Genomic DNA, 18901 nt, shown 5'->3' with positions numbered 1-18901 from the left:
TCCCGCCCACTTACACTCACTTCCGCCACACCAGCCGTCTGTTCATCTCGCGAGAACGGAAAGTGCCTATGTGATCTAAGCTAAGCGGAAGTCGGGCCTCTTTCCCCTGGCGCCTCCGAGGCGGTCAGCTGCTTCAAAATGAAGGTAGGTCGGGGTTGTGGGTGTTGAACTAGCTTTGAGGTACTTGCATCGAGCTCCAGAATTCTGCTTTGTCGCGGTCCCAGCTCTTCAAGATACTGTCCCTTGTTGGAGAAGGGTCTGAGGCAGGGGAAAAACTTGTACTTGTGGAAAGAGAGCTCACTGGGCGAGCGGATGACGACTGATTGCGGCTGGAGTCGCGCCGGGCTGGGAGCGCCATGGTGGCGATCTCGCGCCCAGCCTGGGCTGAAGCAGGCGTTTTTCCCAGTTTGCGGCTGCCCTTTCGTGCGGCTCTTGATCTTCGCCACCTAGATCATATTTCCTGGTGGAGCGGGTGAACGGCAGCGGAGCGCCCTCGGCCGCGGAGCTGCCCCGCGGGACTAGAGAAAACGTGGCTTACCTAGAGTGGTGCTTGCTGGGTGTTAACTATGCTTACTAGTGATTCTTTAAAAAGTGAAACCGGCATTTCACATTTCTGCCGATTGTTTGAGGGTGACTTGAAGGGCGTTTTGCAATGAATGACTGTTGTGGGAGGCTCTAAATTATCTAACATAGGCGACTTGCTAAGCTTTTTCCTCCTTTTTAATCTGCAGCTGAATATCTCCTTCCCAGCCACTGGCTGCCAGAAACTCATCGAAGTGGACGATGAACGTAAACTTCGTACTTTCTATGAGAAGCGTATGGCCACAGAAGTTGCTGCCGACGCTCTGGGTGAAGAATGGAAGGTAAAAATTAACGGGTTGTTGCAGCTATTTTAGTGAGAGACCGTGAATGATATTGACAATTCAGACTACAGAGTTCTGTAGTCTGACTTAGGTGGGTCATTTCAGAATGTCACCTTGCAAAGGGGAGCTGTCACCTGTAAAGGTTGTGTAGTAAGTTACACTGCAAAATAAAGCTGAAGTTACATAGGCTTGATTCCCTGGATTATGCACGGAAGCAAACGTCAAATAGTCCGCTGTCCTGATAGTACTTAGGGGGTATTTTTTAAATGCTATGTTTTTGTTCTTAGTGGCGTTTCTAGTAAAACAGTCTAGAAATGTGAACTGGAAAGGAATTTGCTAATTGAACTTGGCAGTTTAGCAGCTAGAGAAAATACTGCTACTTGTTGAGTACCTCCAATTAGACTTAAAACAAATTTCACTCCCTACAATTGGAGTGTGCTAAGGCTTCTAATTCTTCGTTTTTAAATTTGGAGTAGAAACAGTAACTGTGTCATTGTGTTCCTGCAGGGTTATGTGGTCCGGATCAGTGGTGGGAATGATAAACAAGGTTTTCCCATGAAGCAAGGTGTCTTGACCCATGGGCGGGTCCGCCTGCTGCTGAGTAAGGGGCATTCCTGTTACAGACCAAGGAGAACTGGAGAAAGAAAGCGCAAATCAGTTCGGGGCTGCATTGTCGATGCCAATTTGAGTGTTCTCAACTTGGTTATTGTAAAAAAAGGTGAGAAGCATGTATGTTGCTTAAGTTTGATGTTTGTGGAAAGTGAACTTTTTCATTTCAAGGAGCTCCGTTTTGACAGAGGAACTTGTCTACCAGTACAGTTACAAGTGATCAATATAGGATAAACATGCCAGTTTGGGATTCTTAATTATGAGGAGGTTGTTGAGTTAAACTTTGTTCACTTATCTCTTCTAAGGAGAGAAAGATATTCCTGGATTGACTGATACCACGGTGCCTCGTCGCCTGGGTCCTAAAAGAGCCAGCAGAATTCGTAAACTTTTCAATCTTTCTAAAGAAGATGATGTACGCCAGTATGTTGTAAGAAAGCCCTTAAACAAAGAAGGTAGGAGGGATTATACAATTTAGGGCTTAATTTTTTTCATGGGCAGATAGTGTATGTCAGATAAAATTTGTGCCTTATATTGGAGCATTTGCACTTCTGAATTTTTAAGCAGGTGTCTTACACACTAGGTATTTATCCTTGTTTATATTCAATGCTGTGTTTTGGGGGCCTGAAGTCACAAGAATGATCAGATATTGTGGGGTTGTGACTGCAAGTGTTCTCACACACTTTCATTTCGGTTGTAAAGTTTTTGAAGAACCCATGCAAGATGTTTTTTGTGTGATAACGCATTGTCTGATTTTTTTTGAAGATTCCTCTTCTATTACTAGGTAACATGCCACCAGTGAACAATTAGCCAGTGATGCGTAACACTGATCATTTTTACAGTGAAATGTGCGATGTTTATGCTACATAGATACATAATTTCACATTTGTTGTAACTTACACTTGGCACATGGTATGGGCTCTTAGTTCATTATTGAAATATCTGAACACCTACTATGGTGCTGTTTTTGGTGCTAAGGATATGTCACAGACAAAATTCCTATTCTTGTGAAGCTTGAGTGTTTAATCTTACAGCCTGAAGTGTTCCCAGTGTCCATGAACTTAAAATGGTTACATCTGAAGAGGTTTCTGCTCTGAAGCAGATCCAGACATAAATGATCTCAGTGCATACATGCAAGGATGATATAGACTGCTTTTCAGGTGTTGTTTTTTTTTTTTGTTTTTTTGTTTTGTTTTGTTTTTTAATTTTATTTGAGGGGTAGAGTTACACACCGGGAGAGACAGAAAGGTTTTCCATCCACTGGTTCACTCCTCCAGTGGCTGCGCTGGCGAGAACTGGGCTGATATGAAGCAGGAGACTGGAGCTTCTTAAGGGTCGCCCACGCACTTGGGCTGTCTTCCACTGCTCTCCCAGGCCATAAGCTGAGAGCAGGATCAGAACAACACACGGGACACTGCGGGTGGAGGTTTAGCCTAAATTGTAGAATAGTTAAGAAATCAAAAGCCTCAACTAAGTTTTCAGACATAACTGAAACTTGTGTATATCATAGTTAGAAGAAAGTATATGCATGCTTAAAGATGTGGATCTTAATGAATCTGGGCATTTGATTTGATATTCAATTGAACTGTCTGGATTTTTAGGTAAGAAACCTAGGACCAAAGCACCCAAGATTCAGCGTCTGGTTACTCCACGTGTCCTGCAACACAAACGCCGGCGAATTGCTCTGAAGAAACAGCGTACTAAGAAGAACAAGGAGGAGGCTGCAGAATATGCTAAACTCTTGGCCAAGAGAATGAAGGTGAGTCCAAAGTGGACAGGGCATTAGGCCTGCCTTTGGATTGGGTTACGGATCTTTTCAGTACAGACAAGCTTTAACTGCTTTTTTGTTTGTTTTGTTTAGGAGGCCAAAGAAAAACGCCAGGAACAGATTGCCAAGAGACGTAGGCTGTCTTCTCTGAGAGCGTCTACTTCTAAATCTGAGTCCAGTCAAAAATAAGGTTTAATAACGACAAATAAATAAGATTGTGTTTCAGATCTCCTTTACTGGTTTTTCATTGATGATGTAACTACAGAAATGAAGGGTCATGGAAAAAGGAGGTGTATGTATATGGCAGTCTGGTCAGTGGGAATAGATGGCCAAGATAAAGGGTTTCTTTTGGTAGTGAATGGCACATTAAGATTCTTTTAAGAAAGGCAAGGAACAGCATGGGAAATAAATAACTGGGACTGTTAATCGTTTTATGCAGTTTATTTTGAAGAACACACTTTTTCTGAAAGATATTTACATTATATGCAGAGTGCCCTGTGAAAGTGGACACTGCGAATTTAATTTGTTAAGGCACAGCTAACGGATACCATTTTTTAAATTTTCACAAAGCTTTTTAAAACCAGTGCAAACTTAGTGCATTAACAAAACTGACTTGAAAAGCAGTTGACTGCCTCTTCAAAACATTCTTACGTCAATGAAAAATCTACCAAGAAATACTAATATAGCATGGCTTTTGTAGTAACTATAATGTTTAGTTATAATGTTGAAAGGCTATCATGACACTCAAAAGGCACATTAGGTTTAAGTAACGACTTTCTAGAGTATGCATTTTAGCAGTAAATTTTTCATCCAGAGCCTAGAGATTTAGTGTCTTAAAATCCACAACTGTACATAAATTGAGATATCACTGAAATGCAGATTCATGGAGTAGAGGGACCCCAAATTGTACATTAGTAATAAGTTCCCTGGTAAGACCAATGATCTTAATGGGTGGTAATATCAGATAACATGAAATTAATGGCAGGTAAATAAATTGATTTGAAATAGCCAAAGGGGAAATTTAACATTTTAAAGTTACTCTAAAGAAAAAGGACTCAAGTTTTAGCCATAGGAGTTACTCCCAAGTTACCTATCACACATGAGAACATCTTTCGCCATAATTAGGCTCCCCTAGACTAGTTTTCCTGGCACCTTTAAGATTAAAGATTTGATAAAGATGACAAGCATAGATTGCCAAAATGTTCAATCTTGAGAATAAAGGTTAACTATATTCTGGAGCTACAGAATATTTATGCTTATAAAGTCTTCAACCATGAAGGTAGTGGTGAACAACTAAGAATATGATTAGGAAAGATTCTAAAACCAATGCCAAAAGATGCCTCTTAAAAAGTTATAGGATTAAGGATTAAAATTTCTTAAAGGCTATATAAAAATCACTGCAGACATTTCTAAAATGACCCTTTCTGTGGTCAGTGTTAGAAAATGTCTTCAAGATTAACAAATCAATCCTGATGTCTAATAATTTAACAGATTATTGGAAGAATCTATAAAATCTGCAAAATCTTCATTAGACATTAGTAAACAGGAAGTGCTTTGGTAGGTAAAGACTAGGAGAAATAATTTTGAAGATTTCAAGAGCATTAGAAATTAAACAAGCACAGCAAACTTAATTTTTCACTTTATTCAACCTCAGTTTTATATGCAAAGTAATTTCAAATTTTCTGTCGAGTCAGTGTTATGTATTAAAACTAGTACCAAGTTGCAAATTGTAAAAATATACTCTTGAGACAGTGCAAAAGATTCATTTTGAAAGTAATGAAAATTGTACATGATTTATGTCAGGTTCTTTGACTCAGCACTTTCACAATAAATTCAGACAATTTTTCATAGGTAAATGCCTAACTCATAAAAGATTGGTACAACAACTATAATTTATAAAAAAAAGTCAACACAATTTGTGCTGTTTAACTAGCAAATGGGAATAACCTTTTTGTGTCAATGGATTTAGTCATCTGCATAAACTAGAAACATGCAACCCCTGGTTTTTTAAAACCATGCAGAGTTAAGGCAAGTTTACTGTTCCTTAATGGATATTTTTTAATGAAAGGCATGATACATGTGAAAGTGAGGCATTGTGAGGTCATGATTTTCTTAAACATACTGGCACATGCTCAGTAAGCTTCAAAATTATGAGACTTAATTGGTTTAACCAAAAAGTAGTATTTACAAATTCACACTTTTACTCAAAAGCATGTATAACTATTATACAAAAATAAAAATGTACAGTGCAAAATTATCCCACAGGTTCAAAAAGTGACCAACAGCAACAAGTTATGTCTTGAACAAAGATTGCCCATTCAAACATAATTTTAGCATTTTAAGCATGTACCAATCAAACTCACAAATTATAAAGCTAATTGCATCTCAATTTAAGTATCTGATCCATTTATTCCCATTTCAAAGCCTTGGCAAATTAACAGTTTTGGGAAGAAGATGGAAGCAACTAGATATTCAAAATACAGTCATTATGCAATGTAACAACAAAAGAAAGATAAAAAGTTGGAGGGAAGGCAGTTGTCATCAGATTTTCAGGAAATTTGAGATTAACGACTACAGACAAGTTTGGTAGTAGTCATTTACTTGATAGTCTGATAGTCAATAAGACCCCTTTCAGGAAATTGTATTGCAACATGCAATCTAAGAATTTTAATAAATATACACTTAAAATATGGCTATACATAGACATACCTACACAGCCCCACACATATACACATACACAAATAATTGCTCTTATAATTGAGTTATTTCATTTGTTTGGGATTAGGCAAGTTTAATCTGCCATTTCCCAAACCCAACAGCTTCAAATATAAACAAAATGCCTAGCATGAATGGTTTCTTATTTCTATCAAACTATTAGAAATACTGAGTAAATCCAAATAACAGTTTTCACCAGAGGCAAACAATTCAGGAGTCTTCAACGTCAATAAACCCTGGGGGATTTTAACAGCATTTTACATTTTGAGATGATTCAGTATGAATTACAAATTAATTATATATTACCTAAGAGTTAACTTCATTTCAGTTTTCACTAATTCTCAGAAGCTGGAGAAAACCTTGAATGTTTCCAGACTGAATCTACTTCCCTGGTACTATGTGTTAAAATTCTAACGAATCCTTTATTTAAATGAGAGGCGCTCCAAAACACTTCCTGCACCATTCCACACTGACACTTGGTGGAGCATCAATTTTCTGCAACTTTTCAAGAATCTCTGAAGATAGACTATTGTATGCAAGTCCATATTCATTGTCAAAAGCCTCTGAAAGACATTTTTTAAAATGTTACAGTTTGTTAAAGGTCATGCATTGAAAAATGATACTGAGTCAAATATATATTTAAACAGCAACATTTAAAGTAGAAGTCTTTAAAGGCAAGTGGGGTATTTATACATACCAGCTACAACTTTCTAAGCATTAGAAAATAAAACAGCCTTTAGGAACGGGTGCTGTGGAGTGGATTAATAAGCTGCTGCTTTTAACACCACCATTGGAGCACTGGTTTTGAGTCCCAGCTATTTCAGGGTCCAGATCCCTGCTAATGCACCTGGGAAAGCAGTGGAAGATGGCCAAGTACTTGGGGCTCTACCATCCACGTGGGAACCCATGAGGAGTTCCAGGCTCCTGGCTTTGTGGCCGTTTGGGGTGTCTCACTGTCTATCTGCCTTTCAAATAAAAAAATCTTCAAAATAATAAAAAGACCATCCTTCCAACTTACCAATGTCAATATTCTCTCTCCCAAGCGACACTAATGATAAGAAGAGGATTTCTCTGTATAAACTCCTATGAAACAAATATTTTAAAAGTTAATGGGTAAGTAGCATAAAATAAACACATATGCAGGTTTTTAAAAACTGTGAAAACAGATTAGGTTCTTGTAGTCTAGTCACCAGTAACGTATCCATATCAATATTCTGGTTTTGATATAATTTTATGAGATGCCACCTTTCTAGGAAGCTGGGTAAAGGAGGTACATTGAACTGTATTACTTCTGCAATTTCCTGTATCTTTTTCAAGTTAAGAAGTTAAAAGTTGGGGCCGGCGCTGTGGCATAGCAGGTAAGCTGCCACGAGCAGTGCTGACATCCCATATGGGTGCTGGTTCGAGTCCCAGCTGCTCCACTTCTTGTAATATTTATTTATTTTTATAGATTTTATTTATTTAACAGGCAGAGTTACAGTGAGAGACAGTGACAGAGAGAGAGGTCTTCCTTCCGTTGGTTCACTTCCCAAGTGGCCGCAATGGCTGTCGCTGTGCCAATCCAAAACCAGGCAGGAGCCAGGTACATCCTCCTGATCACCCATGGGGGTGCAGGGGCGCAAGCACCTGAGTCATCCTCCACTGCTTTCCGTGGCCACAGCAGAGAGCTGGACTGGAAGAGGAGCAACCGGGACTAGAACTGGCGCCCATATGGGATACTGGCACCACAAGCAGAGGATTAACCTAGTGTGCAAGAGCGCCAGCCCAGCTGCTCCATTTCTAATCCAGCTCCCTGCTATGGCCTAGGAAAGCAGTGGAAGGTGACATGAGTGGTTGGGCCCCTGCACCCATGTGGGAGACCTGGAAGAAGCTCGTGGCTTCAAATTGGCACAGCTCCAGCTGTTGCAGCCATTTGGGGCTTCCCTGCCTCTGCCTCTATGTTACCCTGCTTTTCAAATAAATTTTTAAAAAAATTCTAAAAAGTTAAAAGTTGGGGCCAGTGTTGTGACACTGTATTTAGCCATGGCCTGCAGTGCTAGCATCCCATATGGGTGCCGGTTCATGTTTTGGCTGTTCCAATTCTGATCCAGCTCCCTACTAATGCACCTGGGAAAGCAGCAGAGGATGGCCCAGGTTCCTAGGCCCCTTCCACCCACATGGGAGACCAGGAAGAAGCTCCTGGCATTTGATTTCGGCTTGGCTCAGCCCTGGCCAGGCCATATGGGGAATAAACCAGCGGATGAAGATATCTTTGCCTCTCCTTCTCTGTAACTCTGCCTTTCAAAAAATAAACATTTAAAACAAAACAGAGAAGTTAAAAGTTAATGAGCATAGGGGCCAACGCTGTGGCACAGTGGGTTAACGCTGTGGCCTGAAGCACCAGTATCCTATAGGGGCACCAGTTCGAGACCTGGCTGCTCCACTTCTGATCCAGCTCTCTACTGTGGCCCGGGAGAGCAGTGGAATATGGCCCAGGTCCTTGGGCCCCTTCACCCACGTGGGAGACCCAGGGGAGGCTCCAGGCTCCTGGCTTTGGATCGGCGCAGCCCCGGCAGTTGCAGCCAGTTGGGGAATGAACCATCAGATGGAAGCCCTCTCTCTCTCTCTGCCTCTCCTCTCTCTGTGTAACTCTGACTTTTAAATAAATAAATAAAATCTTGGAAAAAAAAAAGTTACTGAGCATAAAGCTTTACACCAATAGAAATAAAAATTCAAAATGGGTTGCTGTAAATATTATAACTACTAAATGATATGTAACACATATTTTAATTTCCTATTTTAATTCACAAAATCAGAGTTCTCTCATCTTTGTCTCTCAACAAAGTAAAAATTTCTGCATAAATGAAGAGTAAACCTTGGACACAGTGAAAGGTGGTGTGGTCTCTTGACTAATCTAATACAACGGATAAATCACCTTTATTTGGTTTGTAAAAATAAAAATGTCACACATGAAATGTTAAAAATGAGCTTCAGGACAAGCTACTAAAATTAAGATGAGGGGGTTACAATTTACATAAGAAAAAAGTAGGACATGAAGGTGATTCTAACAGCACTTATAGCTTTAGGTGCTTCAGAAACTGTAACGTGACATTTCTAATATTTTCCTGTTCTTAACCTGCAGATGTTTGAAGCAAGTTACTCTTTAAACTATGAAGGTCATTTCCATGTCAATAGTTGAGATTGCAAATGAATTCATACATTTCATTATCAGTTCTTGCCATATCACATCTGAGATTATCATTAAAGATGCCATGACCAAAGAAATTTGAAGGGGACCCTGGAAACATTAGTAATGTTAGATGTAAGTGATTATGTCTCCTTTTCTGAAGCTTCCATTGCGAAATTCACTTATGTTGAGATGAGGATGAATACTGATTGAGACACGTTAGCAGACAATAGTAACAGGATCAAGATACTTCTATATCCTTTGTAGTTCACTGCTTCTATCACTTTCCTAAATTGTTACTCCTAATACCACATTCTTTTATATCCAATAAAGAAAAGATGTGTGGCTACCACAGGGCCTAAACAAGTAAAATACAAGTATATAACTATTAATAAATTCAAGGATGGTTTCAAGTGAATAGCACTAATGTTTCCCAAAAAAACAAAGTATAGTTTAAACATCAATTATTTACCTTCCTAAAATTTAATCTTCTCTATCAATGCTTTTATTATGTGTGCATGCTCAAGTATGAATCTATATATATCTGGATTTTAAAACCAGTCATAGTATGTTACAAGTATGTATTTCTGAGATATTTTAAAAAATAATTTTGGGGGCTGATGTTGTGGCATAGTAGACTGAGATTCTGCCTGTGGTGCCCACATCCCATATGGGTGCTGGTTCATGTCCCGGCTTCGCCTCTTTGATCCAGCTCTCTGCGATGGCCTGGGAAAGTAGTGGAAGATGGCACAAATCCTTGGGCCCCTCCAACCACATGGGAGACCCAGAAGCAGCTCCTGGCTCAGGCTTACCTCTCCGGCCATTGTGGCCACCTGGGGAGTGAACCAATGAATGGAAAACCTCTCTGTCTTTCCCTCTCTCCATCTGTAACTCTATCTTGAAAATAAATAAATCTTTAAAAAATAATAATTTTGAAAAAACATTATTGAGTGGAACACAGCTAAATAATATTAGATCATTACCTTTGTCTTTTCACATTCGGCTTCATGTGCTGTGAAAGCAGGCTGATAGGTTTTAGAACATCATTACGTTGAATACTCTGCTTAATAGCTTCTACTAAAGTGCTTGTTGCTTGTTGTTCTTCTGACAGGACTGACAATTTCTTTTCAGAATCTAGTAAGAACAAAGTAAATAAAAATAAGTTTTTCCCAATAATTAAACAACCCCCCCCCAACAAACTGGAGCATTTCCAGGCATCTACTCAACATCACCTCCCCCTAACCAGTAAAATTATGTGGTAGTGTACCAGCTCAAAATATTTTTCCTGTTCCCTACACATAGAGAAGACCTGTCCCTATGCCCTTCCCTAAGCCTGTGGTTTCCTCCACACTGGCATATGATAATTTGTATTCCAGCAGCCATTTTGTTGCCATGAGCCAACTTTTACTGATGGTAAAACAGATACATCGGAGTGAGCTTGGATCCCTGTTAATGGAAGAGTTATCTACCAGTCTTAGACTGTTCAATTCATTCTTTTAATTTTTTTAGTGGGCAAATAACAATTGTATGCATTTATGATATATACCACAATTCATAATTTCATGTAAGAATAACCTTTACCTGCTTTAGCCTCTTATCTTCTATTAAATATGGCAGTCCAATCATAATACAAGGGTAATTCTAGAAGAATCATACAGATTTCATAGCTTATAAAAGTGCTTCATGGGGTAGTCATTTGGCATACTGGTTAAGACACCTCTTAGGATGCCCACATTCAATGGAAGAGTGTGTACGTTAGAGTGCCAGCTGGATTCCAGCTTTCTGCTAAAGCAAGCTTGGGAGGCAGTGAGTGCTTAGATTCTTGCCACCCCATCCATGTGAGAGACCTCAGTTGAGTTCTAAGCTCCTGCCTTTCACAGGCCCAGCCTCAGCTGCTGTGGGCATTTGAGGAGTAAACCATCAGATGGGAGATCTCTCTCTCCGTATCTCTCAGTTCTGCCTTGCAAATAAATAAACAAACATAAAAAAAAATTTTTTAAGAGCTTCAGTTGGGGCCAGCGCTGTGGCATAGCGGGTAAAGCTGCCAACTGCAGTGCCAGCATCTCATAAAGGGGCTGGTTCGAGTCCCAGCTACTCCACTTCTGATTCAGCTCTCTGCTATGTCCTGGGAAAGCAGTAGACAATGGCCCAAGACCTTGGGCCCCTGCACCTTCATGGGAGATCCGGAAGAAGCTCCTGGCTTCAGATTGGCACAGCTCTGGCCTTTGCGGCCATCTGAGGAGTAAACCAACGGACTGAAGATATCTCTCTCTCTGCCTCTTCTTCTCTGTGTAACTCTTCCAAATAAATAATAAATAAATAAAGTAGTTATTGGAATAAATATGCTGGCACTGTGGCATAGTGTATAAAGCTACCACCTGCAGTGCTGGCATCCCATATAGGTAGCCAGTTCAAGTCCCAGCTGCTCTACTTCCGATCCAGCTCCCTGACTTGGCCTGGAAAAGCAGTAGAAGATGGCCCAAGGACCCTGGGAAGATCTGGAGGAAGCTCCTGGCTCCGGCTTCAGTTTGGCACAGCTCCGGCCGTTGTGGTCAATTGGAGAGCAAAACAGTGCATAAAGACCTCACTCTCTCTCTCTCTGCCTCTCCTTCTCTCTTTGTGTAACTCTTTCAAATAAATAAATAAATCTTAAAAAAAAAAAAAAAAAAGTCTGCCTCAACTCCACAACTACATTCTACTTCCTGTCTCTACAGATAGGCTTGTTGTGGGTATGTCATAGAAATGCAATTATACAATTTGTGCTGTTTTGTAACTGAATGCTTCTGTAAACTTTTCAAGATTCACCCATGTTGTAGCATGTGTCAGTACCTCATCACTCTGTTGCCAAATAAAATTCCATTTTATAGCTATACTATATTTTATCTATTCACATGGTGATAGACATTTAGATAATTTCTAAGGGTTGGCTATTATGAATAATGCTGCTATGAGCATTCCTACATAAGTTTTATAGGGATATGTTTTATATGTTTTCATTTCCCTTGGGTATACACCTAAGACTATAACTATTGACATACAGTAATTCTGTTTACCATTTTGAGAGAGTATAAAACCATTTTGCAAAGCAGCTGTACCATTTTATATCCTAATGATGAATTACGAGGGTTTCAATTATTAGGCATACTCACCAACTCTCATTATTATCTGTTATTGTATACCCATCCTAGGAAATAGGAAGTAGTTATCTCTATGGTTTGGGTTTACATGTGCTTGATATACTGCTACTGAGCATATTTTCACATGATACTTTTTTTTAAATACTATCTATTCAGATCCTTTGCCCCTTTGTAAAACAGGTGTCTTTTTAAGATTTCATTACCTATCTGAGTACAACTCCCTTTTAAGATGCATAAATTGTAAATATTACCCCCATTCTTTTGATTGGCTTTTCATTTCTATGATGGCCTATATTTTAGAACAGTAGTTTTTTTCTTTTAACCACAAATCTGCTTTTTCTTTTGTTATTTATACTTTTGGTCTTGATTCTAAGGCTCTGTCTTAGAATAGGTCATGATAATTTGCTCCTGTGTTTTCCTAAGAGTTTTTAGTTGCTAATTATTTAGACCTATGATCTATTTTTTTTGTTCATTTTTATGTATGATGAGGAAGTGATTCAAATTCATTCTTTTTACATACTGCTTATCAGTTATCTCAGCACTATTTGTTGAAAAGAATATTCTTTACCCATTAAATGGTCTCCACACTCTTGCTGGAAGGCAATTGGCCACACATACATATGAGGATTTATTTCTGGAATTTCAATTCTATTGATCTGTACAGTTGGACCTCTGTATCTGCAGGTTCTGCAAATTCAACCAACTGCAGATAAAAAATATATGGGGGAAAAAACTGGCTCTGTCCTGAACATGTACAGATTTTTTTCCTTGTCACTATTCTCTGAATAATACAACTATTTACATTGTATTAGATACTGTGGGTAATCAAGGGATGATTTAAAGTATATGGGAAGATGTATACAGGTCATATCAAATACTATACCATGTTATGTAAGGGATTTTAGCATCCACAGATTTTGGTATATAAGAGGGAATCCTGGAAACAATCCCCAATGTATATGGTAGAACAACTATATATCTATTCTTTTGCTAATATTGAACCTTTGCCTTAAATTTTCAAATTGAGAAGTGTGAGTCTACAACTCTGTTCTTTTTCAAGATTGTCTTGACTGTTCTTTGTTCCTTGGAAATCCATACAAATTTTAGGATAGTTCTGGCCATTTCTGTTAAAAAGCCATCTGGAATTATAATAGGGATTGAATTGAACCTGTAGTTCAATCTGGAACAACCACTATCATAATATTGTTAATTTTTATAATATATGAGCATGGAATTTCTTTCCATTATTTAGGTTTTCTTTCAACCAATGATTTCACAGTTTTCAGAGTGTTAAGTTTTACATTTCTGATGCTATAATAAATAAAACTTTTCTTAGTTTCACTTTAAATTGTTCATTGAAAGTACAGAGAAATATAGTTGTTTTTCTGCATACTGATCTTCTGTCCTTCAACCTCACTAAACTTATCAGTTTCACTGTGTATGTGTTCATGTTCCTTAGAATTTTCTATTGACAGTGGATCCGTCCTCTATCACAAACCACCAAAGTTCCAGATACTTACAGTCAACCTCAATTCAAAAGTATTAAATGAAAAATTATATTCCAGAAATAAACACTTCATAAAAGTTTTAAATTTCATGCCAATCTGAATAGCACGATAAAATCTCAAATTTTCTTATACCTTCTTTTGACTCATCCCTTTGTCTAACATATCTACACTAGTCACTTAGCAGCTGTATTCATTATCTGACTATTCCCGTTTAACAGTGCTTGTGTTCAAGTAACCTTATTTTATTTAATAATAACCCCAAAACACAAGAGAAGTGATACTGGCAATTTGGATTTGCCAAAGAGAAGCTAGAGTGTGCTTCTGTTAAGTGGAAAAAGACAAGTTATCAACTTAATAAAGAAAGAAAAAAATCATATGCTGAAGTTTCTAAGATCTACAGTAAGAAGGAAATGCAGTCTATATGGTTTGGTATTATCAGCATTTCAGGCACCTACTGGGGATCTTGGAATGTATCCTCCAAGGATAAGGAGGGACTATTATATATAACTGTAAAATCAACAAGCACAGAATAGATACTTTTCTTTTTTTTCCAATGTATGCCTTTCAGAAATTTTCTCGTCTAATTACTCTACTTCAATCTCCAGTACAATGTTAAACAAGAATGGCAAAAGCAGACATCCTTGTCTTGTTCTGTATAGTAGTCCCCCTTATCTGAAGAGGGTATGTCTCCAGACCACCGAATACCTAAAACCATGGGTTGTACTGAACTCTGGATATACTATGTTTTCTTCTATACATACATATATACCTTTGATGAGTTTAATTTATAAATTAGGTGTAACAGGCCAGCGCCGCGGCTCATTTGGCTAATCCTCCACCTGCGGTGCCAGTACCCCAGGTTCTAGTCCTGGTTGGGATGCTGGATTCTGTCCTGGTTGCTCCTTTTCCAGACCAGCGCTCTGCTGTGGCCCAGAAAGGCAGTGCAGGATGGCCTATGTGCTTGGGCCCTGTACTCACATGGGAGACCAGGAGGAAGCACCTTGCTCCTGGCTTCGGATCTGCGCAGCGTGCCAGCCATGGCCACCATTTGGGGGGTGGACCAACGGAAGGAAGACCTTTCTCTCTGTCTGTCTGTCTCTCACTGTCTAACTCTGCCTGTCCAAAAAAAAAAATTAGGTGTGATAAGAGATTAACAATAACTATTAATAAATTAGAGCAGTTACAACATTATACTGAGTTATTTAAAACTTATTATTTATTTCTGGAACTTTCCATTTAATATTTTTGGATTGCAGTTGACTGTGGATAAATGAAACCACAAAAAGCAAAACCACAGATGGGGGAGAGTATTTAGTCTTATGCCATTAAATATGATATCAACTGTGGATTGTCATAGATGCCCATTATCAGGTTGAGAAAGTAGAGCAACCATGACTGATGCCCAAACGGGATGCCAGTGTCATGCTGCAGGCAGTAGCTTTATCCTCTATGCCACAACACCTGTCCCCTAGCCACAAACCTTTTGAAGTACCTTTGTATTAATATAATTGAGCACTTATTCATGTCTGTATTATGGACTGAACCGTGTCCCTACCCCCTACCTTGTCAAATTCACGTTGAGGGCCTAAGCCTAACTGCCGATGTTGGAAGATATGGATTTTTTTTTTTTTTAAACTTATTTGACAGGTAGAGTTAGACAGCAAGAGAGAGAGTCAGAGAGAAAGGTCTTCCTTCCGTTGGTTCACCCCTAAATGGCCGCTACGGCCAGCGCTGCGCCAATCTGAAGCCAGGAACCAGGTGCTTCCTCCTGATCTTCTACGCGGGTGCAGGTGCCCAATCACTTGGGCCATCTTCCACTGCCCTCCCGGGCCACAACAGAGAGCTGGAGTGGAAGAGGAGCAACCGGGACTAGAACACGGCGCCCATATGGGATTCCGCCACAGGCGGAGGATTAGCCAAGTGAGCCACAGCGCCGGCCTGGAAGATACGGATTTTAAAGAAATACTCACATTAAATAAGGACATAAGGATGACGGACCCTAATCCAATATGACTGGTGTCCACATAAGAAGAGAGATACCAGGAATATGTATGTGCGTGCACTTGCACAGAGAAAAACCTATGTGAGGATACAAGAAAGCAGTCCCGTACGAACCAACAAGAGAGGACTCAGGATAAACCAACCTGCTGACATGTTAATCTTGGACTTCCAGGCATCAGAACAGTGAAAAAATAAATTTCTATTGTTTAAAGATACCCAGTCTATGGTACTTAGCTAAGGCAGCCCTAGGAAATTAACAGAGTTTGTAAATCATCTAATATTTCTTCTATGAACTACCTATTAATGTTATTTGTTCACTTATTTACTAGCTTTTGTTTTCCTTATTGACTCAAAAAGGTTTCAATACATACAAGATAATCTTTAAATTTCTTGTAAAATATGTTCTAAATATAAAAAGATTAAAAATTAAGGCACAATCTATGAGATTGGATTCACCCACATAATAGAAATTTTGAACCTATTGCAACTCATATAAATTACACTTCTACTCTATAAACTATAAAAATATTCAACCAAATTGGTATTTTCCACTATCTATCTATCTATCTATCTATCTATCCATCCTTCTCCCCCAACCCCAAGAATCTACCTTTTATTTAAGGACTATAAACTTCATGCATTTCTTAAGTCCAACTTTAGGAATATAGTGATTCTTCACACCATACACACCCTTTCACCCACTCTCTCAACCCTTCTTCTAATCCCTCCCCCATTCTCCACTAAGATCCATTTTCGATTAACTTTATACACAGAAGACCAATTCTATACTGAGAGTTCAACAAATTACACAAAAAACCAAAACTGTTCCTCAACAGTTGAGACAAGGGCTGTTCAAAGTCATTGCAGCTTGAAGTTAATTTCACTTCCTTTTTTTTTTTTTTTAAGAAACTTAATTAACTTTAAAGAAGCACCTAAGAATGATACATCTTTTGCCAGCACTTAAGACATAATTATGATATAATACAACTCTTTGAGGACAGAGGTCCTGCATGGGAAGTTAGTGCACAGTGACTCTTGTTAATTTAACAATGAACACACTTAAGTGTGATGTCAATAATCACCCGAGGCTCTTGACATGAGCTGCTATGGAAGCCTTTTGAATCCACAAACTCTGTCCATATTTAGACAAGGCCATAAGCAAAGTGGAAGTTCTCTTCTCCCTTCAGAGAAAAGTACCTCCTTCGTTGATGACCACTTCTTCCCACCAAAGTCCTTCTTTTTGCCACAGCGTCTTGGCTTTCCATGCCTGAAGTTCTCTTGTGGGCTTTTCAGCCAGAACAGAATGCCTTAAGGGTTGATTCTGAGGTCAGAGTACTACCAAATTGTTATTGGTATTTAACAGAAAAATAACACAAAATTACTGCTTAATTCAGTTGAGACCTGATACAACTAAACAGGCCACTAAAATAGCAAGAAAATTTGAACTAAAATTTAAAAGAATAAAGCAGTGTAATGCATTTTTCTCATCTGTTTAATTATTTTTTTTAAAAATTCTTTACTGTGAAATACTAATCTATCATATAGGTGTACAATTTGCTTATCCAATCACTTGTAAATGCTATTCAGGTTTTTCCTAGTTTCCACCTTTTGTCTTTAATTCTATTTTACTTACTAAAATTCCTCCATGAGACATAAAGAGGTTCTCCAGGTTCTTGATGAAGGTTGATATTATCCCATAAGAGCTGAATATATACAAGTTTGCTATCCTGGGACAGAGATGATAGAGGAAGCTAATAAAAAAGATAAGTGGAAAATATTAGTATCCCAAGCATAATAATTACTGGTAGACTTAGTAAAGTTTGATTATGTTAAATTTGATTGTTAAATTTTTGATCTCTGGATCTAAAGTTCTGAGCAAAAATTTTAACTTTTACTACTACTTGATGATAAATGTCCTTGCTATTTTCTGAGGTATAGGTATTCTCATGCTGACTTTCAAGAATTACAAAGGTAACTGGCACAAAGGCCACATAAAAGATTAACCACTATTTCAGTAAAATTTTAAGGTTAAGACAAGTTACAAGCATTTATTATCTTACTAGATAATTTTGTTTTACCTGCTACTACTCAAAATAAATGAGACAACTTACAGTTTATAATACCTAAAGAGAACAATATTCTGCTCCAGGTGTGTTTTTAGGGACTGGGCTTCTCTCAATATCCAATATTATGGAATAAAGGAATTCTCAAGAGTTCTGTGCCTCCACAGGAATCAGGGATCCTAGTACAAGTAAAGTAGAGGCTTTACAGTCAGACAGCTGGACTGTGACCTTGGCTCTCCATCACTTGATTAGGTATGTGACATTAAAGAGGTTACTTTTCAACTTTTAACCATATTATCTGAAAAATACGGGCAACATGAATTCCTTCAAATAAGGCTGTTGTGAGAATTTCAGCTGGGAATATGACAGTTCAGAACAAAAGTCACCTTTCCCAGATACCTCCACAGCAAGGTATGACCACATAAATAAGTTCAGTCAAACGGATATATGAGTAAAAACTATGTATAGTTCCATGAGCTGTTCCTTAAGAAAGAAGACAGACTCTTCTCCATCCATTTTTCTCCTTACTGTTGCCTGGAATGTGGATGTCATAGCTTGGAAGTAAAGCCAGCCATTCTGAACCAGGAGTAGAACTTGGAAATGGAAGTGATGCCCAGCTAAGCAAATATAAGAATCTTAGATCGTAATAATGTAGCATCCTGAGACTAACAATCTAAACTTTTAAGTGAGAAAGAAATCAACCTTTATCTTATTAAGCTACTGTTGTTTTATAATCAACACCAATATATTATAAATATAAAAGTTGTTCCTACCTGTACACCTTCATTACAATGTTCAGATGTCAGGATAAGTCCTGGCAAGTTACTAGGAAGGTCCAAACGTCTGAAATACCACACAAGGTTCCAGAAAATGATGGGATGTTGATTGATGAAAGATGATGTATGAATCACTTGATCGCCTTCATTTTCTAGCAAAGATTCAAGTTCTTTACGCAGCACAAGAGGACTCAAGTAGGGCACAGAAACAGGGGGAGGATTGGGTCTTTTTCCTAAAGGATCCTTAAAAAAATATACAAAAGGAAGTGGCTGTTATCTATTTAATCCTGTATGCTTA

At 38.5% G+C, this 18901-nt stretch overlaps 2 protein-coding genes across 9 annotated transcripts in view; one reads left to right on the top strand and one right to left on the bottom strand.

Moving 5' to 3' along the window:
- Positions 1-4: 4 nt before the first annotated feature.
- On the top strand, positions 5-3469 carry RPS6 (ribosomal protein S6). The gene is made up of 6 exons (XM_002708080.5): positions 5-144; positions 732-863; positions 1371-1581; positions 1778-1924; positions 3071-3228; positions 3331-3469. The coding sequence occupies exons 1-6, from the start codon at positions 139-141 to the stop codon at positions 3424-3426; spliced, it is 750 nt and encodes a 249-aa protein (XP_002708126.1). The 5' UTR covers positions 5-138; the 3' UTR covers positions 3427-3469.
- Positions 3470-3663: 194 nt separating this feature from the next.
- Positions 3664-18901, bottom strand: part of DENND4C (DENN domain containing 4C) — a 129106-nt gene continuing 113868 nt past the window's right edge. For 7 of the 8 annotated variants that reach the window (XM_051857424.2, XM_002708081.5, XM_070052789.1 and 4 more), the window contains 5 exons: positions 18601-18846; positions 17398-17515; positions 10102-10252; positions 6971-7035; positions 3664-6515 (listed from right to left, as the gene is read on the bottom strand). In XM_051857424.2, coding sequence (XP_051713384.2) covers positions 6379-6515; positions 6971-7035; positions 10102-10252; positions 17398-17515; positions 18601-18846 — 717 coding nt within the window. In that variant the 3' untranslated portion in view covers positions 3664-6378. Of the gene's footprint in view, positions 6516-6970; positions 7036-10101; positions 10253-17397; positions 17516-17887; positions 18007-18600; positions 18847-18901 lie in introns of those variants that run through there. The other variant, XR_011380242.1, reaches the window with a different exon arrangement.

The sequence above is a fragment of the Oryctolagus cuniculus genome, chromosome 1, assembly GCF_964237555.1.
Source record: "Oryctolagus cuniculus chromosome 1, mOryCun1.1, whole genome shotgun sequence".
Lineage (NCBI taxonomy): Eukaryota > Metazoa > Chordata > Mammalia > Lagomorpha > Leporidae > Oryctolagus > Oryctolagus cuniculus.
The sequence above is the reverse complement of the archived record's forward strand: the minus strand, read 5'-3'. Positions and strand labels throughout refer to the sequence as shown.